Source organism: Hakea prostrata, chromosome 3 (genome assembly GCF_041222555.1).
Source record: "Hakea prostrata isolate BN-2017 chromosome 3, UWA_Hpros_2, whole genome shotgun sequence".
In the NCBI taxonomy this organism is placed as follows: domain Eukaryota; kingdom Viridiplantae; phylum Streptophyta; class Magnoliopsida; order Proteales; family Proteaceae; genus Hakea; species Hakea prostrata.
Window position 1 is genome coordinate 8,513,286 of NC_142602.1, and position 26,296 is coordinate 8,539,581.

The 26,296-nt window shown below is 40.3% G+C and overlaps 1 protein-coding gene across 1 annotated transcript; it reads right to left on the minus strand.

Annotated features, from left to right (window-relative positions):
• On the minus strand, positions 1-26,201 carry LOC149020603 (monodehydroascorbate reductase 4, peroxisomal-like). The gene is made up of 7 exons (XM_089148796.1): positions 25,600-26,201; positions 24,382-24,433; positions 23,155-23,235; positions 11,098-11,216; positions 10,602-10,821; positions 4,614-4,732; positions 1-1,040 (listed from the first exon to the last, which is right to left on the minus strand). Exons 1-7 carry the CDS (start codon positions 25,717-25,719, stop codon positions 309-311), a joined length of 1,443 nt encoding a protein of 480 aa, XP_089004922.1. The 5' UTR covers positions 25,720-26,201; the 3' UTR covers positions 1-308.
• Between the last annotated feature and the right edge of the window lie 95 nt (positions 26,202-26,296).

Consider the following 26,296-nt stretch of genomic DNA (forward strand, 5'->3'; position numbering starts at 1 on the left):
ACAACCTAGGTCAATAAATTAAATTCTCATTTTGTGTAAATTTTACAGCAATAACTATCGACAGTATTTCACCAGCTGGCTGTTGAGTTTAGAATTCGGCATTAATTGCATTTGGATGTTATAAGCCTGAAGGAGGTGAAACAAACTTCACAATAAATCTAGGTTATATAACCTTATCTTTGCGTGAATAAGATTACTTTCAATTCTTCAAACTTGTATATCATTGATGCTACAATATGAATGCCGAGTATTGATACGGAAAAGGATAAAACGGGAAGCTATATGAGCTCCTCAGCAACGAGACAACTTCACCACCTGCGGCGTTTCCTGCCATACCAATATGCAAACAGAGCAATTGAGGCAGCAACAACTACCCCAGCAGTGGCATGCAAGGTATACACTGGCGTCTCGAACACAATGCTTGAATTGGAAATTTTCATAATTGGCGCTGGTGGAGGTGGCGGTTGTTGACTAACTGACAATGCAAAACCGAGACCCTGATTTTCAAGCTCTGCAATGTCCTCAATCATTGGCCTAAGCCTAGTGACCTTAGCTATAGCCTCGTAATCCTCTTTGGTTCCACCCTCCAGGAATGACCCCACAAGCTGACCCTTGTTAACCCAATAAGCTCCAAAAGATTTTCCAGAGAAGTCTCCATAATAAACAACCTCCCCAACATTATCCCCGTAGAATTGCCATGACAATGTGAAGACTCTGGAGTAGAAGAATGGTACATAGTCAAAGTCACCAGTCTTGTCTGGTGCCATTATTGCAGCAACAGCATGTCTTGCTGACTTCCGTGCTAAATCAACATGCTCAAGCCTACGAATATCATTAAAGATTTTGACTGGAAAAGCTGCAACATCTCCCACAGCATAGACTGAGCTGTTGCTCGTTTGCATATGACTGTTCACTTTGATCCCACCCTTCTCCAAAGTTAGCTGGCCCTCAAAAAGACTTGTGTTTGGACGGATTCCAATTCCGACCACAACCATGTCTGCCACTAGTTGAGTCCCATCTGTAAGGATAACAGCTGTTACCTGCAATTAAGCAGAATAATCCCATTCAATGACAAATTAATCAAGCAGAAAGTAGTAAGTTGATTCAGTGATAAGAAAGACCCCAGATCTGAAGGACATAGAAGAAATCACAACTTCCACATTCTTCAGGGTTCACTATAGGGTGTTGAGGGGTTTGGGGAATATGTAGGTATGATAGTTGCTGAACCAAACCACTGAGGCTCCTTTGATAAACCTGACTCAACACAAAATAAAAGTATCAAATTAGGACACTCATTGAGTAGTTTGTGAAAGCAACTGTATTGAAAATCCAGCTGACCTCTTCATTTTTCCCGGGCTTAGGGTTCTGCCTGAGCTTTTACCCAATTAGATGCAACGTAACCCTTTGCTACCCTATATGCATGCATACTGACACGGCCCAATTTATCGTAGGCCCAATAGAATAATATTAATGAACCATACATGGTTTAGCCCAACTTAGCTAAAGTTACTAATGGGCCACACCGGTCCAGCCCAACTAGAAAGAATACTAATGGGCACACTTAGCCCACATTCTAGAAAGGGAGAGACAGAGGAACTAACAGAAAAACGCCAGAAAGCCCAGAAAACAGACCACAGAAACCAACCAAGACAGACACGACAAACACAACCACAGACCACCCACCAAAAAGGGGAGGGATCAGACAAAGCACAAACAAGGAGCAAACAAGCCCAAGGCCGAGCCAAGCCACCCCAGCGGGAGGCGACAGGCAAGAAAGGCAAGGCCGGCACGGGGCAGCAAACAAGGCGGACAGGGACGAGCCGGGGGGGCAGCGGGGGAAAACACGAGACAAGCGAGCCGAGACGCAAGGGCACAAGAGGAGCAAACCGGGAGGGAGACCCACACCACCAAGGATAAGCGCAAGGGCAAGGAGAAGCGGAAGAGGCAACAGGAGCCACGCAACGCGGGGGAGGGCGAGGCCGAGGAAGGGAACGCCGACGGGGGAGCAAAGGACCGAGAGCCGAGGCCGGATGGACGAGCCAAGGAGCCAGGGGCCCAACACCAGGAGCACAAACAACAACAACGGAGGCCCCGGACCCAAGAGGGAAAGGACGCCACGGGGAAGCCGGGCGGAAGAGAGAGAGGAGCAACGGCGGAGAACCACGCGGGGAGGGGGGAAGCACCAAGGGGGAGGGCCAAAGCCAAGGCACGAGGGAACAAGAGAGCCGGGAGGGACAACCCAGGCACAGGAGCGGACGAGGCACGCGAGGAGGACGAGCACCAAGACAAGACGGCAACCACCCACCGAAACCGCAGCCAGGGGAGACGAAGGACAACACAGCAAAGAGGACGCACCAGACACAGGAAGACAAGAAAGAGCAAGAAACAAACCGGAGAAGCCGCACGCCGAAAGAACACAAGAGGCAAAGCACACGGGCGAGAGACACGGAAGGAGCCAACACCAGGGAGGCCAGAGACCAAGAGGAACCCGACCATGGATGGGCCAAAAGGGCCCGCAAGAGCACAACGCGAGGGACAAGAGCACGGCAAGCGGGCGGAGCCAAAGAGGAAGGGACAGCAAGGCCAAGAAGAGCAAAAGGCAAAGGGGGGAGAGAAGGGGCAAGACCGACCACACAAGGGAAGGCACAAACAAGACCGAACAAGGAGGGGGCAAGCAAGAAAAGAAGAAGAAACAGCCCAAAGACAAGGCGGAGGACACAGGCAGGGAGCCCAAACGGAAGGCCAAGGCACCCGAAGACACGGAGAAGAGGAGGACAGGACCGGGCGGGCACAAGGCCAAGGAAGACAAGCCCACACAACAAAGGGGGAGACGAGAGGGCACAACGGCAAAAGGCAAGGACAGGGAACGGGGAACAAAAGCCACGGAGGAGGCAGCGGGGCCAAACAGCAAGGAAAGAGGACCAAAGCAACCAAGGCACCCACGAGGGAGCCAAGGAGCAGAGACAAGGGCGGAAAGGCACGGGACGCGGCGACAAGGACACCGAGGGCGCAGAAGACACGGGCAAGGCACCCAGCCACAAACAAGGGCAAGGAGGAAGGAGCACCGAGGCCCAAGAACAAGGGACAAGGAGGGGCCCCCCAGCAAAAGAAGGAGCCAAAGAGGGGCAGACACAGCGACCGGAAGACAAGGAGGAGCCCCAAGGCAGCGGACCAAAGGAGGCAAGAGAAAGAGGAGCAAGGAGGACGGGCCCACCCAACCAAGGCAAAAGGGGACGCAAGAACAACAAAGCCACAAGAAGAGAAGAAGGGCGAAAGGAAGCGACAAAGAACGGGAAGGCAGGGAAGACACCCAACAAAAGCCAAAGGGACAAAGGAGGGGAGAAGGAAGACAGAAGAAGGCGGAAGGACCAACAGACCCCACAAAGAAGAAGCCAGAGAGAAGCACCAGAAGAGGGAGGACAGCAGGGACCACAAGGGAACGAGGAAGAACCAGACAAGGAGGCGAAAAAGGGGAGAGAAAGAAGGGGAGGAGAGAAAGAAGGGAGCGAGAGCGAAGAAGAACAAAAAGAGGGGAGAAAAAAGGAAGCCAGGAAAAAGACGGGACGGAGGAAAGGGGGGAGAAGAAGCCAAAGGCCCAAAGAAAAAAAGAAAAAGGAGCAACACAAGAAGGGAACGCCAAACAAAGAAAAAGGGAAACAAAAGGGAGAGAGGAAAAAGAAAAAGAAAAGCCCGAAAGACGACAACAGAGAAACAGAAAAAAGGGAGGGTAGCAAGCACAAACAAGGAGAAGTGGGGAAGGGGGTTTAGGTGACTTAGTGCAAGAAAGTGCTGTGCGGCAGGTTGGTAGTATAATAGGGTGACAATACGGTAACTAGAAACACTGTTTAGTTATGGCAATTGATGAGTTTTCATGCTATGATTACAATATTACACATGCCTAAATGAGGCACGCAGCTCCCAGGTAGACTCTCCAAAAACCAGATCTTACTCAGGCCCTCCTTAACAAGTTGTTACAATTCACAAATCCCACATAGACCATCCATGAATTTGTTTGGCTAGTCTACAAAGAGACTCGGTACGTTATGGCCCTCCCAGCTCCCACAATGTCAGGAGCCTCATGCCCTGGTTACGCCCTTTGCATGGCTAAGCCTATTAGAGAAAATATTTTTATCCCTGCCATAGATACCCAAAACTCTGTTTGTTTCAGCAGAAAATTTTACCCTGCAATATTCACTTCATGAAACAAACACTGGCACACTTTTCAACATGTAAAACATTACATGTAAAATTTTACACAAAAACAATGGAGCCACAACTAAAAAGATTCATCCAAAACCCAAGATATTTGGTGGCTGGTCCAATATAGTAATGCAAAATAAGCAGTTCTCATGATCTTTAAGCCACATTTTTAAGTGTGGACTGGTATCACGTGATCAAAGGACTTGCTAACCCAGAATTCCAAAAGCAAATGGTGACAACAGTACTTTTTTAAATTTATTTTTGAAAAATTACTGTTGTCAGATGAGCTCCAGAAAGTTCACAGCATGGAAAAAATAACACCAACTTAGATAAACTGTGAATTTGAGATGCATTAACAATATCTAGATTCCAGACTACTCGTCAAGATAGAACATTAACGGCAAGAGAGTTACCTTCCCACTAGTGTCTTTCTCAAATGATGACAGTACTGTTCCCTTAAGGAACCTCACTCCCTTTGATTTGTAAAAGTCCTCATAGTAACTCGCGATTTTTGGTGTAAACAAACGGGCCACTACAAAACCATGTTTAATTCAGATAATTATAATTGAATGAAATACAATCTTAATCTCAAATATATTAAAATTAACATCTAATGTAGTGAACCAAACATCTAACATATGAATAAGAATTTTTAAGATTCTAAGCACTACTTTCCAGAGTACAAGGAATACAAAGTCAGAGAACCTTCATGAGTCCATTAAGGAAACCAAATTCAATGTTAAAAGCTCTCTTGACGACTAAAAATTAGCAAGAAAACTTGATTGAGGAAAAAATTGACAAGGATTAAAAAGAACAGCTACAACAACAACAATAACAACAATAAGCCTTGTCCCAACTAAATGGGGTCGGCTAAATGAATTCTTACCTTCCAATCAGTTCTATTTGAGGCCATGCTAGATACAAGGCCTAAGCTATGCATATGCTTTCTCACCACTTCTCTAAGGAAAATAACAGCTACAACTTGAAAATCAGGAAAACCAATGATGTGCATAAAATTCCTCTCAAAGCCCATATATACTATTTATGTAGAACATGGGTAGAATTGAACCAGCCTCACTTGGACCAACTGTACCAAGTCAAACCAGGCCAACAGGTCTTCTAGAAGGGTCAAGATGAGGCCAAAACAATTTTCACATGAACAGTTGATGCAGATCCAGCCCCATATTAAGTTCTTTTTCCTAGGAATAGGCCTAGGGCTAGGTTATGTAGATACTGGGTCTTCATTGGATGGATTTCCTATGTAATCAGCCAACTACAACCTAAAACATGGTACATGAGTTGACCCAAAAATCCCTTTACTCGCTCTTTTTTCTTGTCTAGTCCTCGTCAGAATTGATAAATTTTCTTTAATTAGTCCTTATTAAAGCTGATGCATCTTGTTTAATTAGTCACGTTATTTAATTAGTCCTTAGTATAGTTGCTTCTTGTAATGGTTGAACTATAAAACTCAAGTTCAATTAGAACTTGTTAAAAAATTAATAAAGATGTTAAGAGTACAGCTAGGACTCCTATTTATTGGATACTAGTATTTGTGATGAGGACATCAGTGAGCAGTTCCGAGTTTACCGGCAACGCCGACATAGAGATCATCCCACAACAACATCTATGTGGATGGATGATGAGTTCGGAGGTTATTGGATTGCTAGGATCCTATGGTTCGATGAGAAACATTGCTCATAGGCAGTTTGTCATGTTATTTTCCTTAGTCTTAGTGGGTTGGGTAGTAGTTTACTATTGAAATATTTTAATTTCATGTTTGAGTCTTTATGGGCTGGGCCTAGAGTCTATTTTGGCCCAATTATGAATTATTTAGAGTTTGGGTTATATTTACAACTTAAGTTGGAGTTATTTTGGGAATTAAACATGTAGGGTTTTGAGGAATCATTTATTTATTTATTTAAAGCTTGTATTGAATTTGTTTTTGGAGATGAATGAATGAAAGAAAAGAATTAGAAAAAGCTCACGCTGCTCTCTCTCTCTCTCTCTCTCTCTCTGGCAGTACTGGTTCTTTCTCCTCTCTCCACGTAAGCTCTCTCTCCTCCTTTCACCCTTGTTTCCCACTAGAAAACTTCCCTTTGCTCTCCTCTACAAAGATCTACTCTTTTTTTTTCTCAAAAAAGACTTAATTTCTTTCCTAGAAATCTTCTTCTTCTTCCCCAAACCCCACGGTTATGTTTTTCTTGCAGAAAAAAAAACAAAAAAACCTTCTTTTCTTTTCTTCCCTCTTTGTTAGTCTAGTTGTCTTTTGTTAGTCTCCCTTCCCTTCTCCTTGTTTCTTTTCTTTCTCTCCCTCTCTCTTATCACCTACTCTCTTTCCTAGGATACCGCAATTACTTCAAAATATTATTTTCTCCTTTCCTAGGACTCCCCACTACTTCAAAATATTTTTTCTTTCTCTTATTTATGTTCCTAGATGCTTTCTAACCCCTGTATTGCAGCCAGAATCAGCAGGTAACATTTTCTCTCTTTGGCAGTAGTTTTGTTTAAAACAAAAACTTTCCAAGACTCCCTTTACATTGTTTGTTGTTGAATTCCTTGTTAGAAATCTGATATTGACTAGGACAACTCTATTTTTCTTTAAGTTTCTTAATACCCTTGCATTCAATTTAGTGTCATGGTGCCAAGATCCTCATCCCCTTGTTTCCATATTGATTATTGTCTAGTTGTGCTTACCAGTAAGACTTATTGTGTTTATTTCTCTACTTTAGCTGTCTTACATGCATGATTAATCAGATTTCAAGTGCTGCAAATTCATTTCTTTACTATCTGTCAAGAATAGGTGTTTAATTCTAAGAGTCTAGTAGCCCACTTTGTAGGTCCCCTAGTTTCTAGGGTTTCTCCTACATCAATTTGTCAAGGCTATAAACAGCCACCATCGCATGTAATAGCAACACAGTTCAGATTATTAATAAAATCAGCTATGACCAATGTTTAAAGCTCTTACGAGCATAACATGTTCGGCAGTGATTTTAAAAGCATAGTTGTCACTGCGATCGAGTATGTGTAGCGGTTTTAGCTAGTGTAGGGTAATGTAATTCAATTAAGACACGTATCGAGATGTATCGAGGCGTTTTAGGTCAAATATGGATACGTATCGGTTAGTGTAGTATGGTATCGTGGGATACACTAAACCTTGGCTATGACAGCCTACATGTTTCTTATCTTAGGAGCGTAACACGCTCCGGCTCATGGTGCATAGTCTGTCACTGCAAGACCACTGAAGAAGGTTTTAGCTAGTTGGAACATCTAAATGGACGGGCGCCCTCCGAGGCGCTTTTGAGCATTCGTCGCTTTAAGTGCATTAGTACTTATTAGGATGGTACATCTGAAACCCTATTCATTATAAATATTATTCAGCTATATATAATAAAAAAACTAATATTAGCCATTTAGCCTACCTCAAGTCATCCAACATACTACAAACCACACATAGTAGGTCCTAAATAAATTCCAAGTATCATACTACTTGGAGTAGGAATAGGATACAATAACCAGATAGCAGGTTCAGAGTATGAAAGATGTTGAATAACCTTTAAACAACAATAATCAAATACTACTTGGAGTAGGATAGGATGCAGTAATCAGATAGTAGGTTTCGAGTATGACATCAAAATAGTACATGAATAACAACCACGTGAAATCACAGAGAAGTAGCTATGTCACAGGAACCACAACAGAAACTTTAATTGCAATTTGCAAGTCACAAAGAAGTAAATAATCAGTTAATAATCTCCAAACAGAAATTAAACAACGAGTGGCAACTTATAACATTGTTAAACACAAAAGGAAAAAAAAAGCATGCCGGCGACATACCGTCGCCTAAGATGGTGAACAAAATCACCGGAGGCCGCTGCAAAACGTTAATGAATTAATGTTACAAATGATCCCATGTAACATTTGTATAAGCATTCAGCCATTAGATTATTCGCAATTGGAATCTAATTTCCAATTTATTTTGGCCTTTGATTTGGAATAAAAAATGGTGGTTTTTTAAAATCCCATAAGGCGGTCGCCTCAGGGTCTAAGGCGTCCGAGGCGAGGCCGAGGCTGAGGCGACCACCTTATTGTCTCCAACCGAGGCGAGTATCGCCTCAGACCCTCTAATGCCGCCAGGACGCCAAGGCGTCGCCTAGGCGATGCCTTGACAACTATGGTGGTAAGGTATTTCCAAGTGCTTGAGTGAAAGGGTCTCTAGCAAAGTCAAGCTGAGATTCCTCCAAGGCTATGTATTCAGCTTGCATTCAGATGAGTCCACCATCTCCACAATATTAAACAATGCTCCTACATCCATGTAAGTGGCAGCCAACATATCCCATCATCTCACCCATTATTTATTATTTTTCTTGAATTTAAGGACTTCCTAAAAACCTCCAAAACAAGAACCCTCACATCTTCTGATATAACCATTCAATCCCAATACACTTGGGGGGATCATATACCTATATCATTACCTACACCCCTACCAAGTTTCAACCCCATTCTAACACCTGTAGACCTTAGTTCCCCATCTCTAAAATATTCATCAAATACCACAATGATTAAGAAACCCTTTTTTGGTCCCATTTGAGTTGGTTTTATTAAGAACCTTGGGAGACTAACCTCATTCAATTTAGGCAACAGCAACAAGTGTTATAGCCTTTATTTTGCCTTTGTGTGAAAGATACTCAAGATTTTGTGGCCCAAGAACAGATCATGTGAAGACCTTTTTGAAGACCAAATATCCTATTTAGTTACTATTTTAGGTCATTCTTACTTTGAATTTTAATATTCATGCATGGGACTCCATTACAAGGCCTAGAATTTTATAATTTCAGATTAGGAAGTTTCTAGTGTGCTATTGTTGAGAATAACAGCTAAATAACTCAGCAACATTAGTTTCTATTTTAATATTTGGGAGTTCCAATTTTAGTTGAGCAAATCTTTGTGGTCTCATCCCACCAGATTTTGGGGAATTGATTAACGAAGCTTGCTTGAGTTTATTCTTGTCCCTTGCGTAAGTGATAAGGCACAAGGCTTTGCTGTAAGAGCTAAACACCAAGGATTTAGGGAACTTGTTGTCAACCGACTCAACTGCTAAATCATAGGGCTGCAGGAGCCTTCCTGAGAGGGCTATATCCATCAACCTTTCTCTACTTCTCTTGTTCAAAATGTGCTGTCACTGTTCCCAAGTTGCCACTGCTGCTGAGACTGTCGAGCTGAGTTTACTTCACTGCTACGCTACCAATACAGGTCTTCTGCCTGCTGCTGCTGCAATCAAACCAGGTAGGTGACTGAACTTGATTGGTTGAAACATCCATTCTGCCGTCCCATCCATAACTTGAAATTCTTCCATAAACCACTAAGTTACTAATTTCTGTCCCTACATCTAATTCTCTGATTTGTGGGTTAGATGGGGCTAAGCTGATCCTAGCATAGAAATTCTAAATGACAGGAAAGAAAGAAGTACTAAGAAACATAATCCACACCCTTGAAATCTGACTCCAATGTGACTCTTGCAACAGAAGTGAGACATTTTAACAGGAGACTGACTAAATTGAAAAGTTCCACATTGATGAAGTCAAGTATTCCTAACGAAGAATGAGAACATCATTTGGATACATATTCAGCTCAAGTGTGTCACTGAGAACAAAGGAGGCAAAAGAAATTAGATCCCTTCATTGCATTTTATAGAGAAATTTACTGTCATCTTCAAAGAAAAGCTGCTCTGATACCAAAATCAGCAAGGGAAAAACTACAGAATCTAACAAAGTATGAAGTTGGTGAGCCAGATCAGGAGGAGACGCAGGGCCTTAATAAGTGTTTTTACAATTAAACCTTTGACTGTTTTGTGCGTGAGTGTGAAAACAAGCATACCAGTAGACATGTTTCTGGCTGCCAGACCTAGAATACAGAAAATGCCTACTTGCTGGAGTTGCAGATCCTGTAGATCTATGGATGGTTCAGCCACAGTGTTCAGCAGATTTGTAGGTCAGTCCAAGTGAATTAGATCTAACAGAGATTCCCAGCAGGAGCTGCCCCAAGGGTCCCATGTTTTGCAGATCAAAAGCCTACAAAGTCTCTGCTGGGGCAAGCCCTGATTGTCAGGTATTAAAGAGAATATAAGGGTTCCCACAGGAATTAAAAAAGTTGGTCAAAAGAAAAGGGTCAGGCAAGAATGAGAAAGTGGATTTGCCAAGTTCTTTTTATGCATTCCAGGGCCCAATGAAGAGAATGCATACAGACACTGTTTTTACCATCTCAGAATGCATTCTCAACTTAGAATACACAGCCTATATTAACCATATGATTGTATGAGTTGACCAAAGAATTTGCTGTAATAACACAGGTCTAAAGTAACAACAGGGAAATATTCAACTCTAAAAAGAAAAAAAGATACTTACTGCAATGTGCCTCTGGGAAGACCATGGTTACATTTATCTTATTTATCACCAGAGAGGCAGCACACTCCATACCAATGTAGCCACCACCGATGACAACAGCATTGCCGCCAACGCAAGATTGCATCACATCAACAAGCCTGGTTGCGTCAGCTAGATCTCGCAGATAACATACGTTTTCTGCACCTGATCCATTTATTCCAAATTCTTCCAGCTTCAAAGCCTATACTCAATGGATAAAAACTCAAATAAGATTCTCCATTATTTTACCCTAAGCCTCTGATTACCGAGGATTGCAACCCACTTAAATTTAATTGGCCTTACTACTGCCATGTCTGAGATTTTGATTCTCAAAACTGAGATTTTCTATTAATATGGCTACATTCTAGGGAAAATATTGCACATATTTTATGATAATGCCCTTTTAGATAATTCATAGAACATTCCTGATCAAGGCAGATGACAGGGAATGAGATAATTCAAAGATGAGATTCAATACCCGAGCACCAGTTGCAATGATAAGAATCTTGTAACTTATTGTTTCTCCAGCAGCTGTGAGTAAAGTCTTCCTCCTGACATCGGCAGATTTAATTCGAGTTCCAAGAACCAACTCAATTCCTGAAAATGATGATTCACAATTAGTAGCCATATCGGGATGACCAAATACATCACGGTTAATCAGGATCGGACTTTCCTTGGGCTTATAAGATAAGGTAGTAGAATCAATTGGCAGGACATAATAATAATAACACGGTGGACAAAATATTTATTTGACAGGTAATGAAATACATAGTTGGTTTGAGAAACATTGAGTCAAATAAAATTCCATTTGGTGGCAATGATGAGTTCCAATTCATAAACACCACATAATAGCACCTTAACCGGGAAAAAAAAGAAAGAAAAAAAAAGCAAATCCAGAGCCAAAAGCTTCTGCACAAACAGAGTCCAGGGAGGCAATTTTCCAATGCAGCCTTACCCTAGGCAAATTTTTCTTTGTTTCGATATCTTAACCTCAGGCTACAACTGTAGTCCACTGACCATTGTGCCAAGGCCCACCCCTACCCAATAGCACTTCAAGATGAAACGTAAATTTAAATATATGCACTTAACCCAACTCAAAACAAGATAGTTGACTTATTTGAATTAGAAAAAAAATTCCTGAAAAGAGAATAATCCCTGGAGCCTAGGTATAGCCATCCTTTTGGAGACAAAGGGAGACACATAATTGATTTCTTGTAGGCAGGTTAGGAACCAAATCTCAGAAAAGAGTCCAGAATCCATATAAACAGATCCATTCCTAGCAAGTTTATCAAATGGCACACAGGCCAGCCAAGCCTAACAGGCTAAGCCCTGGCCTCTATGAACACAGTAGATGGTCATGATGGGAGATGACAATCCCAGCAGTTTAGTAATAGTGATTTCAGACAAAGCCACCATAAGCTGGTCACTTTGACTGTTGCTACGATAGTTTAAAAGTGAACACAATACGAGGTTAATTTTTGTGATTGTTCTTTTAACAGTATTTGGGAAAGAGATAAACTCCTCAGCATTCTTTTGTATTGGATGATCTACTTATGCTCATAGGTGTCTACCTAATTATCAGGAGAACACCATCAAACACTTCAAACTAAAATTTTTTCTTCCAGTAAGTTCAATAAGTATCCATAGAATTTCACAAATGAGAACCTTATCAGTAAAAAGTTAAATCTATATTAGCCAGAACTACAAATTAATCTAGTTGGACATTCAATTTTTCATACCCCATCCTCTTAATGTCATTAACAGATAATGGGAACAGAACAAAGCATTATCTGAGGAATTTCCAATGATTTAGGAATTGGTATAAATTTGGCTGTATCAATATTGACTGTGGCCAATAATGGAAACAGATCAATGGAACAAAAACCAGGATCAGAAACCAAGAGGGGCAAAACTAACTGATCTGGCCACGATACCAGTAAAAGGCTGGTTAGAAGAAGAGGGGAAACCTGGAAAGAATTAGAGTTGCAGGGGGAGAGAGAAGAGATGGCAAACATACATAACTTGCTTGAGCATGCTATCAATTTCAATATTCAATTCTCAACTCCACCATATTACAATGCATACATGAAGAAGACACTCATTTTAAAATAGAAACCTGTCTAAAAAGGAAAGATCACCCAATGAAGATCCTAACAAACTAGGCGATACTAAAAAAAACCTACCTAAAGTAATTCCTAGTTCCCTACAAAATCTACCCATTCAAATAAAATAAAATAAATTCAAAGACTGCATTCTACGTAAATTACCAGTCCTTGCCATACCAGAAAACAGGTTTAGTCCTTGGTTTGGGCATCCAAAGTGATTTGTGTTTGACCACCCAACCAAAAGGAACTGCATCGGATATGGTTGATCCATGTCCATATCAGTGGCAGCCAATACAAGTGTAGACACTGTGAACTAAATCCCTGTTGGTGTAACAGAAAATGATGTAGCTTCAAATGAATGATGACTAGTCTTCCAAGATCTTTTAAGATGACCAACTCAAATGGCACCAAGAAACATCTTAGAGATGTAGGGTGAATATTCTAGAAAAAGGGAATTTACAAGTGCCAGAATGGGCTGGAACTTAGAGGAGATGTGGGTAATGATATAGGGATATGATCCCCAAAATTTGATCTGTTTGGATGGTTAAATCAGAAGAGATGATGGTTCCTGTTTGGGGGGTTCTAGGAAATCCGAAAATTCAAGAAAAATAATAAAAGCTGACATGGAAGGGGGATGAGAGATTGCTGGCTTACCAAATACTTGGAAGAAAAGCCTTGTGTGGGCTGTAATGATGGTGGATAGAACCAGGGGCGGAGCCAGGATTGAACATGGAGGGGGGCCGAATGTATGGGGAAGGGACCACAGGCCCACGAAAAAAAAAGGAGACAAAAAAGAAAAAGAAAGGGGGGAGAAAAAAGAGGACCGGGAAAGGAAACAAGCAACAACCAAAGCGGAAAAAAGAAAAAAGGAAAAAAACGAGGAAAAAAAAGAAAGGGAGAAAAGAGAAAAGGAAAAGATACATAACACCAAACGGGAAGACATGAAGAGTAGAAGACAATTTATTTTAATTTTTTATTTGGGGGGGCCAAAAGTGGTACATTCAAAGGGAATAAGGAAAAAAAAAAACAGGATTTTACTCACCGGGGGCCTGGCCCCCCGGCCCACGTGGCCCGCCTCCGGATAGAACTAAAGGTAGGCTGAATCCACAGCCATAGAGGAATCTGAGCTTGACTTCTTTGGTTAACTTACCACTGCTGGAGTGTATTATTCCCTGAGAACAACAAACACGTGGGCTCCAACAGCTGATTCTATACAGAATTTGAACTATGTAGCTATTACATGCGATGGTTGGCTATTTATAGCCTTAACAAACACTAGTTTCTAATAAGATAGGAATCCGAGTTGCACTATAACCACTTAACTGAATTTTAAAACAAACTCTAATTGGACTTGGGTCTTATAGCTTAACCCTTACAAGGACTCTACATCAATCTATAAAGATTAATTATACAACATGCATTAGCCTTAATAAGGACCAGTTAAATAACATGCACCAACCCTAAGAAGGACTACTTAAATACTATGAGTCAAGTCTAATAAGCACTGGACAAAAATTTAAAACAATGTAGGGAATTCTTTTCTATTGAACCAAGTGGATCACTATGAAGACTTTGTTGACAGTCAGCCTCTAGATGACAGTGACTATTATAGCTCAGATTAGTACTGTGTTGTATTCTAGAGTATAAGTATTGTATTTTGGTATTGTAGAGGTTAGGGCTGGGGCTGGAGCTGGTTCAGCATGGAGTGCTTCGTAGGAAGTAACCCATGAGTCTGGAAGGAGCTTGATGAGCTCGGCCCGAGGGAGTTGTCTGGGAACTTGGGCTGCTGTGACAGATTGATTTGCATCGACCTTCAAAAACAAAGCATCTTTGGTGTGACCGGTATCCAAATCAAAGGAATGATTTTGAAGTCTGTAGCACATTTGATAGTGAAGGGTTGCAACAACGATGGAACCTGAAGCTTGAGGAGCACCAATAAGGTGTACTAAAAGCTTTATGGCTTGAGGCAACAGAGGATATGTTAACGGGATGTTATAATTTGGAAACAAGGTAAAAAATACCGTTCCAGCATTCAAAGTGGTTCTGAATATTACTGATTACGGCATCTTGGTACTGTAGAAACCACGAATCTAGAACATCCAGACGAGAAACAGCAGAAATTCTTCGTCGGCCATGAAAAGTCATGGAAAGTCTTAGAGCACCAAGGTGTAAATGAGTATATCCTTAAGAAGTCCACTGCTAGATGAGATCTGGAGATAGATCTATGACAAAGTACTGTTCTTGGCCGGAGGCTGTAACATGAAACTGGGAAAAACTACTAGCCTAAACAACTTCTTTCAAAGGAGGAACCTTTTTTGGAGAGATCAGAGATTTAAAAGTGAACTTATGTGGTTGTTTAGGGAAAACGGTTTAAGGGTTCAGAAGGGGAAACTGTGTGGGGAGTAGTTGAGTTGCAAAAGGAACTTGTTCTTGATCTGGGACGTAATTAATCTCATACAAGAGATCGACCTTAGGAGCGGAAGAAGTAACCGGAGAGGAGCTGGATGGGGGAGGTTGTAGAAAAGCCATGCCGAAATAAACCACTTTAAACACACTGCTGGAGTTACTATTCCAATCGGTATCTGCAGACATACAAGATCAGAAAAGAATAACCTGTGCATCACAAATTAGTTAGCGAAGATCAATAATCTGTCAAACCACTACTCATCCCGAGTTTGCTAGGGTATCAACGCCACTTTTAGGCTTACCCACTTTACTTAAGGGCCTTTTGAAGTGTATGAACAGAAATCGAACATGCAAGTAATAAACGAAGCACAGAGATTCTGCAAAAGATCTTAAACGTAAATAGAGACCAAAAGGAAAGTAAAACCAGTTAGTATGTTAAAGTAGTTACTAAAATTTAGTTCATAGCTTAAATGTAGATGCAACACCACCCGTCACAGAAGCAAGAGGCACGCCTGTAGGCTTGATCCGGTTATGTGGTCCAAGCAGATGAATGAACAGGGCTCGATACCAAACTATGGAACTAGAACTAAAGATCGTTTATAACTAGATCAAAATAATAGAAGAAACTAGAATAAAAGAGGATAAGAGAAGATACACAAAGGAGATACATAAAGGAGAATTTTATTCCTGAAAACTGAACACCCCGAGTACAAAGAAGAGAGCCCCTTATATAGAAAGGAAAACTCAAAATGAAACGCAAATTACAACCAAACTCAAATGAAATCCAAATGCAAAAGTAAACTGAAATGAAATACAAATGCAACAATCACTGTAGTGATCTTGACCTTTTTGTTTTTTGTGTTGTTTTTTTTAAGTAAAATACCAAAATACAATACTTATACTCTATAATACAACACAGTACTAATCTGAGCTATAATAGTCACTGTCATCTGGAGGCTGACTGTCAACAAAGTCTTCATAGTGATCCACTTGGTAATCTGCCCAAACTTGCTGAAGATGGCTAATATCAAGGTCCTGGAGCTGGCTATTTAATTCCCATGCATCTTCAATAGTGCCAATCAATTGGCGGGGAATAGTAGCTATATCAATATGGTTCATTTCACACACATCCAATTGAAATTGGTGCCATTCATCAAACAAAACATTATGCCTTGAATAAAGGTTATAATTATTGACAGCATAGATGGAAAAGGTAAGAGAATAAGCGAAGAAGTGAGAATTGCTGGAAGGTTGAGGGTCAACAAACTGAGGGTGAAGATGATCTAGTTCACGGTGGAAAAGGATGATGGTCTTGATTAGTATGGTCTGAACTGTAGTCGAAAAGAAAGTATACCAACGAGATAGGGACTGAAATTCACTGAGGAATGAAGCTAGAGAGGTTTTGGGATATGGAGAGTTAAGATAATGGTATAGATAGGCCGAGGTTGTGAAACAAGGGAAAGAGAGGGCTATCTTGTAGGGGACTAGGAGGTTTTTGAAGAATACAGCGTATTCTTTAGGAAAAAACCTAGTTTTTACTATATTAAAAAGGGTAAGGTACGGGTAGGAAGGATGGCATCGGTACCATGAGGAATGCATACCATGTCTATGTATGATTACCGCGAGAGTATCTTTGCAAACAGATATACATCGGGCTGTGATTGTACTGATGGAAACATCTTGGTATATGGATGGAGGAAAATTGTTAAGATGTGGCTGGAGGTCATCATCAGAATTATCATTAGGGTTTTCTTTGAGGAGGGTTGATGGGAAAGCAAAGAGGAAGGATGGCTTGTGTAAGGGGTAAGGGATGAAGAGGCTTGGAGAGGAAGTCTGCCAATACATTCTGTTTGCCTTTGATGTGTTTGACTGTGAAGGACCATCTACTAAACCACTGTGCCCACCTGAGAAGCTGAAGGTCTGGGAGTATCTTGGGCTTCAATTGTATCATTTTTGGAAAGGAAGACATATCCATTTCAATCTGAAAATGGTAGCCAACGAGATGAAATTGGAACTTTTCAATCCCACGTTTGACTGCCAAGATCTCTTTGAAAGTACTGTGATAGTTTTGTTTCTGCTGGAGTGAAAGAGCCGCTTTTGTAACCACAAATCTTTCTTGTGCCATTGAGATCTTCAAGGAGAACTTTGACCAATATTGAGAGCTAGCATATGTTTGGAGAATTCGATTGCCTGAGGAGGGGATCTGTAGGGGAGGAAGAGTTTGTGCAATCTGCTTCAACTGCTGAACTGCTCGAGTATGCTGAGATGTCCATGGGGGAGCATTTTTCTTCAATTGTTGATACAAGATTGCAGTGTAAGTTGCCTTTTTAGGAATGAATTCATGCATATAGTTGACAATGCTAAGGAACTGTTGTAGTTGTTTTCCAGAAAGTTGGTCCGGGAAGTTCAGAAGAGATTGACCAATGTGGGCTTGTAGTGCATAAGATCCATGTTGAATAGTGACACCCAAAAAATCAATGACTGATGTTGCTAGGGTACACTTTGTAGGAGAAAGCATAACACCAGCTGTTTGAGTAAGATCGATGAACTGTTTGAGGAGTTGTTCATGTTCTGCTTCTGTAGCTGAAACAGGAGGATATCATCAATGTAAATCAATGCTTGAGATTCAATGGGAGCATAGATTTTCATCATTGCTTTCTGAAACAGAGAAGGAGTTGTTTTGAGTCCAAAGGGCATGACTGTCCACTGTAAATGGCGACCTGGAATGTAAAAAGCCATTTTGTGCCGATTTTCAGGGGAGATACCTAACTTGCTAAAAGTTGTTGCTAAGAAAAGTTGGGCAAGGAGGGTTGGTCATTGTGGCAAAGGAAACTTATCATATGCCAATAAAGCATTTAAGGGCTGATAATTGATCACCAAACGGAGTTTTTGCCTTAACCGTTCTGTTCTTTTGTTCACATAAAAGGCTTCACATGCCCACTGTGAAGTGGTTGGTTCAATGAGATGCTGTGACAAAAGTTTAGAGATTTCTGCCCGTGCCAGTTGTCAAATGTTCTAGATTCATACCAGAGTGACTTGCTTTTGTAGGATTGACATCTTAATTTTTCTTGAAGGGAAGTTTGATGAAAAACTCAGGATTGTGCCAGAGGGGATGGGGACACTTTTGTAGAAATTCAGTGTGAGAAGAAGCACAATAGTGAAGAAGAAACTATTGTTTTAGGGTGTCAATTTGGTTGACCATGAAGAGACGAGGGATTAAGGTCCAGGGTAGGGTGTGTTGCCTATAGGTTAGACCTTGGGAAGACCATTTCACAGAAGAAAGGGTACTAAGGAGATCAAAACCTATTAGAAGGTCTTTGCCGGGAAGAGTAGATCCTAAAACTCTATGGTAAAGGGTAAGAGTTGGGAAAAGCTGAATTGAGATAGGATTTTTAGAAATGAGGTCTATGGTGAAAGACTCACCATTGGCTGCTAACAAGGGTTGATGGTAGGGTTTCCATAAGGAGGAGGGAAGAAGGGTAGGATTCATGATGGTAAAGGCTACACCAATATCGAAGAATGCGATTACTGTTGTGGGGCGAGACCATGGTTCAGAAATTGAGACTTGGACTAAAGGCATGGTGATTTGGTGAGAAGGTATCTGGAGAGGTTTGGTTGGGGGTAACACTGGGATTAGAGAATGGGGAGGAATAGGGATGGGCTGTGCTTGATAGGCTGGACAAAGTTCCATAATCTCGGTATCATCGTCACTAGTGGGAGTGACATCATCATCATCATCAGGAAGGTTAAGCATGAACAAAGTATCATCACCTGCTTCATCACAGAGACTGTAAAGAGATTCAATAATCGCATTAGGGTCATCAGGAAGAGTTTCTGAAGAAAATTGTTGAATCATATGAAGAAGGTTTGCCTGCTTTTGCCGGAGATCTTTTCGAGGACAATTCTTTGCAAAGTGACCTGTTTGTCCGCAGACAAAACACTTATCAGACTTTCTGTTTCGGAATTTTTTCTTTTTAAAAATTTCCAGGGACGCCAAGACTGTTTTTGAGACCATCTGGGAGGTGTAGGATAGAATATATTCCACTGAGCAGGGTGCTTTTTTTGTAATGTCCAAAATCTTTGAGCAGGGAGTCTGGACTTAGGAGCACAGGTGCAACCATAATCTTTGCACTTGATTTGCAGATGAGAGTTATCAGAGGAGGAGCCAAGCTTGTGTTGAGTTTTGTCCCATTCTTTGAAGAACTTCGTTGTCGGCAAGAGTCTGTCCAAAGAACTTAAAATTGCTTAATAAAGCTGTCCAACTGTACACTGATCAACAATAAGACCTATAACTGAAAGTTCTTTTACAGCATCATTTTCGAGTGGAGGAGGAAAAGAATTGAGAAAAACTTGTTTAAGGTTTCTGTTGTCAATGCCACCAATAGTAAAGAACTTAGAGAGCATACGCTTATAATGTGTTTGTAGATCACGATGATCTAAAGAACAACATTTCATCTGCAGAAGTTCTTCTCGGGATTTAATGGACTGATCTTGGTTATTACCCAAAAACAGAGAAGAGAGCTGGGAGATGAACTGGGGTAAAGATAATTGAGTGACTTGGAGTTGCCTGTATTCTCCAAGGTTTAAGTACCAATCTCTGAGGGTGCCAAGTGTCCGTGTGAGAAATTTAATGATGACCACCTGATTAGAAGATCCTTCATGTAATCTTTCAACCGTAATCCAGGCATGAAATTCTTGGAATTTATCTGGCCATTTATGAACTGATACATCATCAAGTGTGAAGAACACTTTGGGATCTTGATTTCGAAAAGGGGTATATGCCGGAAGAACTGGAATAGGTGTCGGAGGTACAATTGTGGGAGGAGGATTAGGGGAATCTTCATCAACTTCTTGGACAACCGGAGGAGGATCTGCAGGAGGATCAGTGGAGAAAAGATGCTGTAAATCTGATTCGTCCAAAGCATCAAAATCTTCTGTCAGAAAAGTCTTTTGAGGAGACAGAGGGATGAGGAACTGTAGGATAAACAATAGGAAACAAGGACCGGGACTGAGTAAGATCTGTTAAGAACTGAGTAAAAGGATTAGGGTTTGTGGGAGGTTCTAAAGAAGAAGAAGGAGGTCTTGAATGACGGTGATGGCCGGAATCAGTATCCGTCCAATCCGATTGCAACCGCTATCAAATCAAACCGGAAAAATTTGGAAGGCATCCGATGCTATCGGCGTTTCCGTCCGATAACTATCCGATTATTGATTGATAATTGTCATTTTTAAATATTTTATTATAAATTTTAATTTCGATTTTCCGTACCCTTCCGTCCGGGGCATCCATTTTAAGAGATCTTCCGGTTTACCGGTGCAGGGGGAGGGGGGTGGGGAGTTGAAGGAGGGGGAACTAGAATCTTTGGCTTTTGTTTCTTTTGTTGTTGCTTTTTCTGTTGTTCTTGTTCAAGGATTTCTAACATTTTATCCATGGGGAAATCTCGAGAAGGGGGTTGGATATAAGGGGAAGATTTGGCATTAACAGGGAAAAGATCAAACGGAAAAGGTTGTGGGGGAACAGAAGAGGAAGACATTTGAGAAGCTTGCTGAGCTTGAAAGGCTGCAAGTTGCTGCTGTTTAGAAGTTCCTCAATTCCCCATGATATGGGAAGGCTGTTGGGTTTTTTGAGTTCATAGAAATTTACTTCTACATTAAGGACGTTTACCTTCTCTTTTTCTGCCATGACTTGATGGGAAACGGACTCAGAAAAGTGGAAAGATGTTTTTACCAGTGAAACGGAAGTGAAAAAGGTTCATACCTGACAATTTCAACCCAACTTTTCCAAAAAAAAAAACACACACATATTCTATTTAGTGTTTTAAAAATGTTTGCAGAAGGATTTATCAACGCCCATTTTCAAGTAAAGAACGATCTTTTAGCAACATAAAAACATTAAGCTACTAAGTCTTTGTTGACTTGCTAAAACTGCAGAGTGGCATGTTCATGATATGTCATGATTTTCTGAAGATACTGATTCTGAACGAGAGCATTTTCTGCTTGCCAATTTAGTGCTGCTTCAACAGGAGAATTTACTTGCTTGGTTCCATCAGAAAAAACAGTATTTGGGGGAGAAACTTTCCATGTATGTGATCTGCCTTGGGGGTCTACATGAGGAGATGTGGAAGGAAAGCTCTTACTGATGGAGGAAGAACTGCCAGTGTTTTGCATCATGTAAGTCAGGACTGAAGGCTGTTGTTGAAGTACTGGAGAAACAGGGCAACAGCCTAAAGAACAGGGTTTTGAGGTGCCATACTGTACAATGTACTGATATTTGAGGACCATTAGATTGGCTAACTACAAAGGGAACCCATTCAATGAAGGTCCAACACCCTTTGGCCTATTCTTAGAAAAACAGAACATAATTTGGGGCTGGATATGCATCAGCAGATTTCCAAAATTGGCCTAAACACCAAGTATACGTTAATCAATTTGGTGGAGGTTGAGCGCTTGTTATGTGTCTGGCACACAATACCCTATACGTGATGAAGACCTGGATAGATTTAGAGACACACCATATCAGACATTTTGTATGCATGTTAAGTTCTGCCACTTGTACCATGCCAAAGTAGCATTGCCAGATATGCTATGTTATTTCAAGTGTATCACATATATAATGCTAAACTCTAAGGTAAATTGTATAGCCAATTTTTTTCTTACTGTCGAAGTCTAGAAAGGTTAGGGCACTGACCCTATCATAGCTTGATTTTTGTGTATGGTGTTTCCTAGTTAAGAGTAGGAATTATCTTGCGTCGTATTATCTTAGATATGTAGCTTGAGTTGTTTGGTCTTAAGAATTCTTACTTTCTCTAAGTTGGATTCATAGAAACTATCTATGTAGTAATCTCTTTTTCTCTAATATAAATACAATCAGGGCAGCTGTTGGGACATTAAGCCTGCATGCTATTCTCAGGATTCTCACCCTCTTCTTTCAATCTTTTCTCTCTTTCTCTCAGTGATTATTTGGTTTTCAGTTAACGATATTGTAATTATTACTTCTTCCAACAACAGTTTTCTTTAAAACTGTTAGAGATTTAAGCCAACTGTATGGCCTTGGGAAACACCATCCCTTGGATGACCAGCTGTTCCCTACTAGCCTAGACCAAGCAGTTAAAGAGTCTGGAATAGAATCTATCATTCTAGTTATGGGACTATTCAAATTATGTATTCTACAACTTTTGGCAGATTCTTTGGAATCATAAACTTTTTCTCCCCTATGCATTTCAGAAATCTAGATTAAGAAGTCATCCCCTCTCACTTGCTTAGGCCATCATATTTATTAATCTTAATCTAGCACAACAAGAAATGGAGAATAGTGGGAAATGCAAATATTCATATATAAAGGTTGTGATAACCTAAGTTTACACTTCACACAGCATATTAGGGTATTTACAATACTGACATCCAGTTGCATTGCATCTTTTATCATGCAGGTTTCATTAACTGGGAGGGAGGAAAAAACTCAACTGAGTGCAAAGTGACAATTACTTATACTCGAAAAAGGATTAAATTGAATCAAAGAACACGACAGTAGGCAACCAAGGAGTAGAAGAGGGTCAAAAAGCAAGGCGACAAGGAGCCCACCTAAGCACCCAGGTGATGCCTTGATAACTGTGAAGACACGCAAACATTGGCATATCTAATTTTAAATCATGCAGCCCAACTAAAACCAACTACACATTCACTCACACTAGTGGTGTTTAGAAACCTTAATGATTGTGAAGTGACAACTTTTCTTGCAAACACCTCTAAACCAATGTGTCATTATCCTTTAGTCCACTTGGAAACCAAATTCAAACAAATAGTTTGGCATCCATTAACTGTAACTTCTGATAAGTTAATTATTTCTTTGTCATGTATATGGCAATTGTCAAAAGTCATTGACATAAAAAATTAAGAAAAAGCATGCCAACAGACTAGTTATGTATCTCTTCTTCTCAGGAAATTACACCAGAAAAATGAACTCTTACAAATGACATAGTTACCAATAAGGGCAACTGGGTAATGCACAGAATCAAAACAATTACCATGTTCCTTGTACCACTTTGGAGTCAATCTTTCCTCATTTGCACCTACACACGTGTGAAACTCTGGGGGACGTGCAGGCTCTGCAAGGTATCAGAACCACAAGTTGGACAACATTAACTACACTTTCATGCATGCATGAAACATTAGAGAAGATTAGACAACAAATGCTCAGCTATTCAATGATTCTGGTTTTTCCCATGGACGAATAAGAGATTCATATTCAACAATGCTACATGTAAAATGCAAAAGAAATATAATCATCAAAAGCAACAATATGTTATTCTCATTTCTTAAGAATACACCTCAAATGAAAAATTCCAGGCTTCTGTATGTTTAAAGTCTCTCTAGAAATGCTTAGGGTATGTGTTTGTTTGTGTTTTACTGGGGGTTCTTATGGGGTAGGGGGTGGTTGGACAATTAGGCCCCAACAAGAGTTGAACACTTGAAACTCATGACCCTCTTAATACTGGGATGTTTATCTCGCCAACCTAGTTAGTGGCTCTACTTCCTAGTTTCTATGCAACAAGCACTGCATTTCTTGTTATCTTTCTACCCTGACAATTTGGAACAGAAATTACCTTTTAAGGTCATTTACTGTTTCCACACTTTTTCATTCACAAGGTTTTTAGACTTAATTATCTATTTTCAGAGAACAATCTTACAACACATCAATTTCGTTCCCAAAATTCTGAATTTCATCAGAAAATATTTCTATTTTATTCCTTGATACTACCTCAGAAAATATTTCATTTGTAGAGTCGATATACAAATATCATAAATATATATATGCAAGCAACAGGGTGACTCCAACTGCATCCAGCACTGCAATATCTACTAATAAAAGAGAAAAAATCTGGTTGAGTCTGCAGGTTATACATGTCATATGCCATCCAAATCCTGATGGGCTTCCTGCTTAAATATATGGTATGAGGATACTGTGGGCTGGGCATTCCACTTTGTGAAATAAGATAGGACCCTCCACAATTGATAGAAATCCATCACACAGATAAGTTAAAAGAGGAGTACTGAATTACTCTGTAAGATTTTAACAGAAATTGACAAGAAATGTAAAGGTGGTGTTATACTTTGTCAAAACTTGCATTTAAAATTTACCCTCATATAAACACTTTTCCATTAAGTTCTATCATACCTATTGAATGATGTGATGCTAATGATTGGTCTACAAGAATAAAATCATCATCTACTGTGAGGGGTGGGTTAGTTACCTTCAGGCAGTAAAAACCCTTTGCTTAGTGCAGGTCTTTCATAGGGTGCAACCTACAATAAATGTAAAAGAAAACCCTTATTATGCAACAGCTGTACATAGATAATGCTATAAGTTATCATAACAATTCTCAAAAAGGGTAATGAGACCATGAACATAAGACCATCATTAATAAACTATTCAGAAGCAAACTATCAAATTCTATCTCGTCCATTTAGGGCAAGTTTTTTTTTTTGGTAACCTTCATTTAGGGCAAGTTTTTTTTTTTTGGTAACCTCCATTTAGGGCAAGCTAATTGAAAATAAACTTGAAGGATGCATACAAGAAATACAGGAGTTCATATTCTCTTCCATTTTGTAAGTTACTTATAACCATTTATATGAATACGTTCACCTGTGAAAAAGGTCCATCATATATGTAAACTTTTTGGTGAAATATTAGCTCAAAATGCTCAAAATCTAATGTACAATAGACATAGAGAAAAAGGGTTGATCAGGTCAGGATTGGAAAACTATGACCACCCAATCAAGTTGCCTCTCTGCTACAAAATCTCATGGATGTGTACTTAAAGACAACTGCAACTAGCAAAACCCATAAGAGTACCACCAATCAGTTGGATCATGTTTCTCAGGCTGCAAACCTGAGTGTTCGCCATGTTTATCATCCCTCCGGTTTATGATAGAAAGACTCAACCTACTCGTTCAGAAAGCGGTTGTGGATTTGAAACTCGATGGTTCAGTCAGCAACAAGATAGAGACCGAATAGCAACTTGGTAAAACCAACAATTTCACAAAGTCCACTAAGAGTGAAGTTACCAATCCTTAAGCCGTGTTGACTCCATTAAATAGTACAGAAAATACCTAGCTCAGATGAGAAATTTAAGGATCAATTACTATCACAAGCAGGGGGAAATTTTGACAAAGATTGTCAAAAACATCATGAAATTCATACTGTTTGATCCTAAAGAGATAATCAAAATCGCCTCTCCCAGTTAAATTCTTTCAGTTAATGCTAACAAAGCTGAAGTTCCGAACCGAACCTATTGAATCTCTTCAAACTCAACTCAACTGACTAGAGTGACAATTGACAGGAATTCGAACTACCGGAATTTTTGATGGTTCGAATAGAAAAAACAAAACCACAAAATGCAAATTCCAACCTGGCCCAGAACTTAATATGATAAATAGGAGAGGAAATGGAAGACTGGAGGAGCATTTACCTGTTCTTCAGATATTATACAGAGTTCACCGTGAGAAATTCCTGCCTTCGAAAATTCAAGAGCTGCATAACCAGAAGCAACACCTCCACCAAGAATCACATAAACAAAAGCCCTTCCCATAATTTTCTATTTCTCAAGTCTTAAGAGTTTCTCTACAACCTAACAACTAAGAAGATACTTCCCAATTCCCAAGGCTCAAATATGTTATCTTGATTTCTCAATCTATCCATAAGAATGTGCTCCTTTCAATAATGCTTCGTTCATCTCGTTTAACGAAAACTGATCTTTTATTTCTTCAATTATCCACTGCAATATCCTGCTTCAATGATGATGATGATGATAGATGATTCAATCTTTTCCTTGTTTACCTTATCTCCTCATAAATCAGAAGAAAACTAACTCAATCGCTCTGCAAGCAACGCAATCCATCCGTTGTTTTCTTGTCGTCACTCGTCATGGAGCTCGCTTGTATGGCACGCGTGAGAGAGTTCAAGATGCACGGAAACCTCGAAACCACACAGGACATGTGTCTGGATTTAGAACACTTTGGTGAAACTCTTGAACAATATATGATGGACTGCAAATAGTGTATGATGTAACTTCTTCGGTGCATCTGATTGGTTGTAGAAGAAAAAAAAAATACCATATCAAAGTCTTATTTAGTGGTTTAAGGTTATACGGCTCTCCATGGAAATCC